This window comes from Benincasa hispida, chromosome 4 (genome assembly GCF_027475165.1).
Source record: "Benincasa hispida cultivar pf3 chromosome 4, pf3_genome.v1.1, whole genome shotgun sequence".
In the NCBI taxonomy this organism is placed as follows: Eukaryota; Viridiplantae; Streptophyta; class Magnoliopsida; order Cucurbitales; family Cucurbitaceae; genus Benincasa; species Benincasa hispida.
In genome coordinates, this window is record NC_143481.1 from 62,215,322 (window position 1) to 62,226,401 (window position 11,080).

General features: G+C 33.3%; 1 protein-coding gene across 1 annotated transcript; it reads right to left on the reverse strand.

Annotated features, from left to right (window-relative positions):
* Nucleotides 1-5,081: 5,081 nt before the first annotated feature.
* LOC150036868 (uncharacterized) lies at nt 5,082-6,599 on the reverse strand. Its single transcript, XM_090313260.1, has 2 exons — nt 5,204-6,599; nt 5,082-5,101 (listed from the first exon to the last, which is right to left on the reverse strand). Exons 1-2 carry the CDS (start codon nt 6,579-6,581, stop codon nt 5,082-5,084), a joined length of 1,398 nt encoding a protein of 465 aa, XP_090169386.1. The 5' UTR covers nt 6,582-6,599.
* Nucleotides 6,600-11,080: the final 4,481 nt, after the last annotated feature.

Genomic DNA, 11,080 nt, shown 5'->3' on the forward strand with positions numbered 1-11,080 from the left:
TATTCTAACCCCCTAACCCTAAGTATCTTATCGATCCAAACTAAATGTTAAACAATATTGTTAAAGTTGTTTCTTTTTTTCTTTTTAATCTATTTCGTGGTTAACTATGTACTATTTGATTTCATTTGTTTGGTTGTTAATCATTGTCTAGTGTCATCTTGACACATATATCTTCCCTTTTGTATTTTAGATATTTGTATCTATGCTTCTTTATATTAGCTGTCTTCAATTTTAATAGAATAATATACAGAAAATGTTTCCTCAAATCTTTCCATCATTTCAATCTTTTTTTACTTATTATCCTCTATTATCCTTCTAAAAAAAGTTTAGAGAGAATACAATTATTAAAGTTTAGGGTTTTATTAAAGTTTAGGGTTTAAATTGTTACAATTATTAGTTTAAGATTTAAATTGATACACTTATGAAAGTTCAAGATTTAAAATGATACAATTATTCGTTAGACTAGTTGCCAGTGTCACACCCGTCCTTGAATTACCGTCCTAATATGAGAAGAAGTTTGAAGAAAGTCAACCCTCTTATGACAATTACTGCCAACATACTTTCATGAACCTGGGATCCCAGTACCTGATAACCGTTTTTATCTCATAACGGGTCAATATCACAAGATCAAAATAGTCTAACATATAGATTTTCACATAGTAGGGTACCTTATTTACATACAACACGGTCAAGAGATCCAGTAAGTTTAGTTACAGCAACGCTCAAACTTTTACCCTGACTTCCCACAAACATGAATTTAAGACTCAAGTTAAATAAAGACATGATGAGCCACTTAATCTTCGAGTTCTTTGAGAAGTGATTGACTGGCAGAACTGCTAAGTCTTGGGACGTCGACCCCTACCTGGGGAGAAAAATATTAAAAAAGGTGAGCTGAAATACACAGTGAGTGACTTCTCTTAAAAGAGACAAACTTTTATAGACTCATTAAACATGTTTATATTAAAACATTTATATTCACATACTAGAGTTTGGGATTAGAAAGTAGACATAAATTCATAATATATAAAACCCTGGGTTAAGGTTTATTAGCTTTTCCTGTAAAATTCCTCTACTCCTTTGCTTGAACATGCGGGAGAGCCCTTTTGCTCAATCCTTAGTAACCTTAGTTGAGACTTGAGAGAGAGTCATTTTGCTCGATCTCATCAACGTCAATAATATAGACCTTACGTGCACGTAAGGTAGGATCCCGCTTACCTTACCATACCTTTGGTAGCAAGGATTGTCATATAACTGGGTACCTTACCATACTTTCGGTACCAATGCTTAGGAGTAGGTTTACATAGCAGGCATATAACATACAACATGTTAACATTATAAAACAACATACTCATCGAGCTTAAGAAAATCCTTAAATATCTCATTCTAGTGCTAAAACATGGTATAAACTTAAATGGAACACATAGGAAGTAACATGTAAAGTCTGCCTTAAAAACCATTATCATGTGTCCAGAAACAATACCCAATACTTAAAACATGCGTTGGAAAATCAAGTTAAAACTAACCATGCGTTGAAAGTTCATCAATAAAACACTTAGCCAATATTTTGAAAACTAGTCACTCACTGTCTTGAGTTACTCCTAGGCCTTCCATATATGCATCTACTATGTAAGAATAATAAAAGCCTTTGGTTAATGCCTTAGCCCCTTCTTGAGCTTAACTTAGTATTCAAGTTAACGCATGCTAAGCCTTAGGTCTAGTTCAATGCATCATCTGATTCCCTTTCTTATCAACACATCCTCAGTACATTGGTACTTAATGCATTTCCATACTTAACCAAATTTTCACCTTGCGACTAACTAGGTGAGTGGCAGCTCGCATAAGATACTCCTAAGCGTCAAAATGTGCTGGCTTCGCCTATGTGACAGACGCTCGTCCACACTTAGCCTCTGTTGGTCAGTTGCTTTCTTATGCGTGGGTTGCAGCTGCCTGCTTGTTCATCCACCCAAGTTCTAGATTTTATTTTCAACTTGGATACTTAAATTCCATACTTAATCTTATGAAATTTCCTTCTAAGAACTTATTCCTAAACTTCTTAACTAGCTTATCTGAGAATCCCAGTCTCCGATTTTTCTCCACAAGCTTGGAATTTACCAAGTTTTACAACTCACCCACATGGCCTTAAATTCTTGAAAACTTGAAGAAATTCTTCAACCTTCAGCTCAATTCCATGGGAAGTCTCATTCTGACAGACTGGGATTAACTTTTTCACCACTCAAGCTTCAAATTGGTAGCAACTCTTCTTTCTTAGCATGATTAAAATGCCCAAACTAAGTTCTACAACTCAAATTTCTTTATATACTAAGGATGAATGCTCAAGCAACATTCTTAGGACGACAACTGGCACACTAACCTTTACTTAGGGTTTTTAAGCATGCCACTTAGTACACTAATTGGGTGATTAAGCTGAATGCTTAGATCTTTTACCAATGGCCAGGTTGGCATCCCATCTAGCCTTCCTTCTCAACCAACGCATACTTCAGCTGACGCTGCATTCCCTTGCTCACGCATCACTAACCAAAGCATACACTGACTTTATCCTTAGAACACTCATGCTTAGGCGTACTGGTCATTAACGCCTCCCTTAACCTCTAATATGCCTTAGCACTTATTGTCTACCATGCATTCACTTAGGCAACCTTGATTGTTCGCATGCTATGCAAAGCTTAGGCTTTTACTAACCTCCATATAAACCTTGATGCATACCTCCTGTTAGACTTAGCCAATTTCCTCCCTTAAACCCCTAAGCCCACGGATGATCATGTATTCCTCACTTCTAAATTTCTAATTTTCTTCTAAGTGTTAGTTCTCTTATCTTACCTGAGAGCACAACTATTAGCACCTAGGAAAATTCCTACTCCCTTACAACCTGGCATCCCACCTATCTTCATTTGCCTAAATCTTCCCAAATTTTTTCTAAATTTGTCTAAGTGTTGGCTACCCTTTATTACTCGAAGCACCCCATTTCAAGATTTAGAAATTTTCTCTCATCTCTACCTCACACGCATACTCATTATAATTTCCTTATTAGTTCAGTGACTACAAACATCATAACTACATACTTACCAAAATTAAAACACATAGCTAAGATAATTAAACTTGTAATTAAGGAAACATGATTAACCAATAAATTAGATTTAATGGTTTATAGCCAATGTGCAAGACCCATATCCACCCAATATAAATTTTACAAACAATAAAACCGGTAAACCTAACCCAACTTAACTGAGGCATTGAAAGTGAAAAGTAAAAAATGCTCTCTCTGTTCACTAATCGTATGAAATTTGATTGTTAATTGCTATCTGATTTTTATTTGATTTTGATTGCTATACGATTGTTGATGATATAGATTGTTATCTAATTGATGTTTGATTACTATTTGATACTAATTTTCGATTATATCGATTATTATCTGATTTTTATTTCACTTTCCATTTATTTGAACATTAATTCTTCTTCTCTTTCACTTCTACAAATTTTACCCTTTCTACTACCTTATATTTTTTTGTCAATTTGTTTGTAGTTTTGATATTGTCATCCAATTTTCTTTTGATTGTTATCTAATTACATTCTTTTTTTTTATCTCACATTTAGTAGTTTTTGATATTGCCATTTGATTGACATCTGATTACCTCTGTTTTGTCACATAATTAGTAGTTTCTAATATTATCATCTGATTGTCTTTTGATTGCCATCTGATTTCTATATGAAATTCTATTATATCATTTGATTGTTATCTGATTAACTTATTGAGTATAGTATCACTTAGCAATCTATCAAATTTGTATGTACAATATGTTGGGTATATTATTAGCAATCACTTATTTAATATCACTTAACAACCTATCACAATGATACTAAGTAGTTTGTGAGGGGAGATCATGAAACCGACCATGAAATTAAAAGCATTAGTTGGTTCGAAAAGCTACAAAGTATATATTTGTGATTATCATTTATTTTGTGTTGATACATCATTGATATACTAAAAAAAAATTATTAAATCAACCCACTAACATACTCAAAATTACTATAAAAAAAATTACATTGTTGTACTCACATGAAAAAACAATCAAAATATTTTTTGATATTTGTAATATGATTGTTCAATTAGGTGCAAATTTACATGTTCTTGTATTATAACCCACGCGTTTACAACAACCACACTTTATACGCTTTGCCAATTCACCAATTGAAGGAATCCTTTGACTCCAAGGTATTTCTACTTGACGTTAAATAATCAGAGGCAATATAGTATCATTCACCTTTGCAATACAAGAAGTAAATAATCAAATAGAATCAAATAGAAATACAAAAAAAATACTTAATATCTAATGAAAACATCATGACAATCAACTAGCAATCAAATAGCAATCATATATACATTACATGAAAATCACATGATAATCAAATAACAATTAAATATCGATCAGATAGCAATCACATAACAATTGGATAGAAATCATAAAGTACTCAATATCTAATGTAAATTACATGGCAATCAGATAGAAATCACATAATAATCAAATAAAATCATAAAGTACTTAATATCTAATGAAAATCATATGACAATCATATAGAAATCAGATAACAATCCACTAGAAGAAATTCGGCCTAAACCGACATTAAAGGGCTTTAATGTCGGTTGCCTTTAATGTCGGTTTTAAACCGACATTAAAGGCCTTCAGTAATACCAATATTGTAGCCTTCAATGTTGGTTGCAACCGACATTAAAGACCTTCAAATATTTTAATTAACCGACAATAACCGGAATATTTTGCCACAGTTGGACAAGGTCCATTAGCTATCCATCTCAAAGAAGGCGATATAGAATTTTTGGGTACTTCGAGAGCTAGTGCAACCTATGATATATTCATAATATTTTAGTAGTTAACATTTAATTATACATCAAATAGTAGGTCTCTAGAGATTACCCGTGTGGACAACCACCGACTGAATGTACGATTATGCTCTTCTTGAAGCCACTTTCTACTTTTATTTTTACCAGAATTGAGCGTAGACAAAATATCCATATGTTGTCTATTATAAATGCCAAAGTTAGTAGATTATTGAATAATCAAGTAACCTAAAACAAGAATAAGATGAAGATCTACATACTCGACATAAGGAAGCACATCATTTACATTTTGAAGGACATAAAGATGAGCTTGATCCAACTCATCCTTACTCGATCTGATAAAAGAAGCAGCTGACAATGCTCTATCAATGTTTGAATTCTCTTTCTTTGTTGATGAGTTTAGCCCAATAGAATTAACACCAGATACGAATTCAGAACAAAACTCTATAGTCTCTTCAACAATATAATTTTCTCCAACACATCTTGCTGGTCGATTTCTATTTCGTACATAAGTTTTCAACACTTTCATGTATCGTTCAAAAGGATACATCCACCTCAAATAAACAGGTCCACAAAACTCATCTTCTCTTACGAGATGCACTACAAAATGTACCATTATTGTGAAGAATGATGGAGGAAAATACTTCTCTAAGAGGCATAGAGTGACAACGATATCCTCTTGCATACCGTTTAATTGAGATGAATCGATCGCCTTGCAACATATAGCATTAAAGAAGAAGCATAGGCGAGTAATTGCAAGTCTTACATGTTTGGGTAAAATATCACGAATGGCTAGCGGTAATAATTGTTGCATAAGTACGTGATGGTCATGCGACTTAAGTCCGTAAAGTTTCAAATCTGTGAGCGACACTAAACTTTGAATGTTCGATGAATAGCCTTCAGGTACTTTAATTTCTGATAGTACCTTACAAAAGCTCAATTTCTCAGCTCGTGTTAATGTATAACATGCGGGAGGTAAAAAGACTTTTTTCTCTCCTACTTGAGGGGCTAACTCTGATCTAATGTTCAATTCCACCAAATCTAATCGAGTATTCATTCCATCTTTTGTTTTACCAGGAATATCAAGCAATATGCCAATAAGATTTGCACATACATTCTTTTCAATGTGCATCACGTCTAAACAATGTCGCACGTCAAGATACTTCCAATATTCTAACTCGAAAAGAATAGATTTTTTCTTCCAATAAATTGAAGTGTTATCTCCACTGTTCTTTTCTTTGATACTTTTCTTACCAAATGAATATTGATACTTACTTGTTTCTACAAGAATTTCTTCTCCACTCAATGTTTTTGGACCAAATTCTAATTCTTGTGCACCATTAAAAGCTTTCTTTTGTTTCCTATATGGATGATGGTGGGGTAGAAACTTGCGATGCCCGAGATATGCCATCCTCTTCCCTTTTGGTAAATAAGCGGATGAAGTATTCTCTCCACAAATTGGACATGCATGATATCCTTTAACCGTACAGCCACACAAGTTACCATATGCAGGAAAATCATTAATGGTCCATAATAAAATGGCTTTAAGCATGAAACGTTGTTCTTCATATGCATCGTAACATTCTACCCCATCTTTCCAAATTTTTTTCAAGTCATCTACTAACGGAGCTAAATAAACATCTATGTCATTTCCTGGTTGTTTAGGACCAGATATTAGTGCAGTCAACATAAAAATTTTTCGCTTCATGCACAACCATGGAGGTAGATTGTACGTCACTAACATCACTGGCCAACAACTATATCTACTACTCAGATCTCCATGTGGATTTACCCCATCTGTCGAAAGAGCAAGACGAAGATTTCTTGGTTCTGACCCAAACTCTGGCCACAAATTGTCTATTTTTTTCCATGATAGGGCATCTTTGGGATGTTTTAATAAACCATCTGTTTCTTTTTTTTTTTAGCATGCCAAGTCAATAAACTTGATGTCTCTTTACTTCGAAACATTCTTTCAAATCTTGGAATTGGGGGACCACGAAGAAACGACGAATCCCAACTACGGATATATAAGAGCCAAAACTGCTAAGGGCATTCCATCCAGCGTACCACATAACTTTTGTTGGGATATTCTTAGCCTTTTCGTTTAAATTTTTTTGAAGCTTTCATCTTGACGTACCACAAATGGGGCATACATTTGCATTAGAGAGTTCTTTTCTAAACAAGCAACAATCATTTCTACATGCATGAATCTTCTCGTACTTCATTTCAAGAGTACCCAACATCTTTTTTGCTTCATAAGTAGAAGTTGGAATTTCATTAGGACTAGGTAATATGTCATGAATTAATTCCAACAACTCTGTGAAACTCTTATCGTTCCATCCAAATTTAGCTTTTAAATTATATAACTTTACCATTGTAGATATTTTGGAAAAAGTTTTACAATTTGGGTACAATGGTTTCTTCGCATCATCTAATAATTCTTCAAAATTATCGGATTTTCCACTAAAATAGTTATTGTATGCAGCCTCAAACATTCCAGTTGTGTCATCAACATCAACATCAACATCATCCTCATCAGCTTCGTCTCTTTCACTAGTAGACACATTTTCATTGTTTCTCTTAATCGGTAATGATTCACCATGAAAAATCCATGTCTGATAACTTTGATCTATACCATTAAAAATAAGTATTCTCTTATTTTGTTCACATTTAGAGTCTTTGCATTAACACACTTAAAACATGGACAACTCATGACATTCGGTATATTTGAATGTTGTAGACCATTTTTAATAAACACTTCGACCCCTAAACCATACTCAGCTAACATTCTATTCATTTTCATCCATGACTTATCTATGATTGTAAAATATGCAACTTAATCTACAAAAAAATAATAATAATAACAAAGAAAAATTTAAAAGCATAAAATTATGATTGAAAAATATGCAACTTCAACAAATTTAGAACAACTAGACTTTTAAGATAAACATCTTATAAATATTACCTTGTCCTTGTTATTAATGTTGTTATGAAGTCCTTTTTATGTTGGGTGCTCCTTCTCTACTTGTCAACCTTCTTAAAACACGTCCAATGCAATCTTCCTATCTTTCTTCCAAATCCCCAAGAATCAAAATTTAGCCTTACACGTCAAACTTGAACCTAACAAATGAAAAACTTCACTTAACACCACACAACAACTGGCAATGAATTCTAAGCTAAAGCCAATGGAAGGTAAGGACTCTAAATGGTAACATATGAAGATGACAAGCATGAACCATTAACCACGTTACGTATAAATTATATCGACGGAAGAGAAAAAAGGCCTACTGCACGAAGTTACAAAAGATTAACAAAAATAATGTTCCTTACTAAAGTGCAGGATAATCAGTGCCTTAATTTTTTATTTTCTTATATAGGAACCATGTTGCTCAACTTGAATAACAACAAGATAGAGGATCAAAAGATGGATTGGTCAGATATAAAGAGTTATTAAACCATTTGTAAATTATAAGTAAATGTAAACACATGAAAGTTTCCAGAATATATAGTGGATGAGTAACAGAACAAAGCAACATAAACATGGATAACACATTGGTGTTCTTGGTTGAATGAGTAACAGAACAATGCACCGTCTAATGAAGTCTGAGGTTGAATGGCTAAACTGCAGTATAAATTTGACAGAAATTTCTTTCAGCTAAACCAATTTCAGATAAACAACAGTATAAATCTGCTCTAAAGAAGATAAACCCAAAATTTCTCAAATGGATACACAAGACTAGCTGCTCTTTTGGTGGTTATTGGGTTTAATGACAAAAGAAAATGTTGTTCAAATATTCAACTATCAAATGATAGAGGAAGACAACCCAACCTTAAGGCAAACGAAAATGTTGTTCAAATATACCTGCGATGGAGAAGCTTGGATGACGAGCTCGTTTCCGATGACCACCCGATGAAGACAACCCCACCTGAAGGCAAACGGCCGACCAGCAGCTACTGAGAGAGGAGAGAGTTTGTTTGGGTACGCAAACGGCCGATCGAGGGTTGCAGTACGTTTGGTAAAGTGAGAGAGTTGAGGGATGAAATTTTAGGGCACACGCGTGCGAGAGGGAAATCAAAATTTAAAAAAAAAAAATAATGGGAGGCTTTCAATGTCGGTTTTAAACCGACATTGTAGGCCATCTTCAATGTCAGTTTAAAACTGACATTGAAGATCCGTTTTTATCAACCGGCATAATACATCCGATAATACTATTTTCAACCGACATTGAAGCCTGAATTTCTTCTAGTGATCACATGGCAATCAGACAAATATTGGATGCTAACAAGTGAAATTTCTTAACAACACAAAAATAGACATGCAAACATATGCTGCTAGTATTGTCTAAAAACTCCAGAATCTACCAAAAAGAACATAATTTAAATTGATATATAAATATATAATACAAAAGATGGTAATCAGATAAAAATCAAATATCAATCAGATAACAATCACATGACAATCAAATAACAATTGAATGACAATCACTGATTGTATAAAAAATAGAAAATGAAGGAGCAAAAATCATGCATAAAAAGCATATAAATAAACACATACCTATTACTAAGATAAATAAATGATGAAACCAAACACTTTCTGAGGCAGTCATAACCATGAAGAACTGTGAGGTCCGATGTGAAAGTGGACATCATTCCCAATTTCGAAATTTCATAGAATTAAAAATATAGACAAATCAGTTATGCATTTTACTGAAGGAAACCTTGAGCGGAAGCGGGATTGTCCCAATTCTCATTTCTCATAAAATGTAATTATTACAAAAAAGAAAGAACATATTATGTATTTACATAAATTACAACATGCTTAATTAAAAAGAAACTTAGGGTTTCAGAACCCTTACCTTCGAAAACTTTCTTCAAAAATCCTTCGATCAAGTTACAAACACAACCACGATGGCTCCCTCGGTATTCTCATGTAGAGAATCTAAGAGTGGTGGACTCTGGCTATTTTGGAATAATGAGGGAAAATTAGAGTAGAGAGGAGGATGAGGAATATGATTATTCCCAGAGACAATCTCACTGAATGTTTTTGTCTTACCCCGTGAAGAAGGAGACAGACCCCTTTTCAAAAGCCAAAAAACACATTCTTCCACTTACGTATATATATATATATATATATATATATATATATATATATATTAAATTATATGTTATATAAAATATAACATATAATATATAGTTTTAATATTATATCATATATAATATAACCTATAATTTTTTTTCTCTCTCATATGGCATTTAATATAAATCACATTTATATCATATTTAACAATTATGAATCCAATTCATATAATTAATATTTGAATCTTATTCAACTATTTATTTCCTCTCACAAATCCTATAATGTATCAAATACATTATAATAATTATATCATATATAATTAAAATAACTTGATTATATCATATATAATTAAATCTCTCTTTTAATTTAAACAATTTAATTAATCCAAAAACCGATTCTCATTTAATCATATTGAGCTACCAAGGGGACCTCATGGGCATGTAGCTTTAAACTTCAACGGTACATGAATAATTAATCAAACTCTTTAATTAAATTATTCACCATCCGTTAACTGTCGGGACTCCACTAAAGACCGACAGCTGCACTCTTCGCACTACAATTATATTTTTGTGTCCATTAGATATAACCAATCAACAGTATGATGACCCTTAACAAATTGCCCGTAAGTACAGCGAGACCAAAATTACCGTGCCCTTATAGTTACATCTAACTCTTTAAGTACCATCAATCCTTCTAATGAACAATAGGTCACAACCACACTATGACTAAACTTCTCTTGGGCCAGGAGATGGTGTGGCGCCACATTGTTCAAGCCCTGGAATCAGCCCTTAAGGGAGCAATTTATCTACTTATTCTGACCTCAAAGAAGGAGTGAATTCTTTCTTATGTAGTTGTGTTCCCAACTCCCCAATCAGACAAATCTCCAAAATGGTAGTTTTATTGAGCGGTGATCTAGCCACTCTCACTCATACAAATCAAAGGACCACCTTCATAGGTAGGAGTTCACAACTCACTCAAGATTTAGGTCATGTTACCTATGGTCATCCTGTGAAATGTAAGTCTCTATTATGAACAGCGTTATATAATGAGACTAAACATTTCGTGGTCAGATCTTATACAAACTCCTTTGTATAAAATATCCCCGCTTACATGTCTATACATGAATGATC

What these genes read in the sequence shown, in the direction of transcription:
- LOC150036868 (XM_090313260.1), bottom strand. Translation starts at nt 6,581, where the DNA reads ATGAAGCGAAAAATTTTTATGTTGACTGCACTAATATCTGGTCCTAAA. An exon ending in TGCTTCTTTTATCAGATCGA is followed by an intron (nt 5,102 to 5,203) that starts GTAAGGATGAGT and finishes TTCTTGTTTTAG; the next exon opens with GTTACTTGATTATTCAATAA.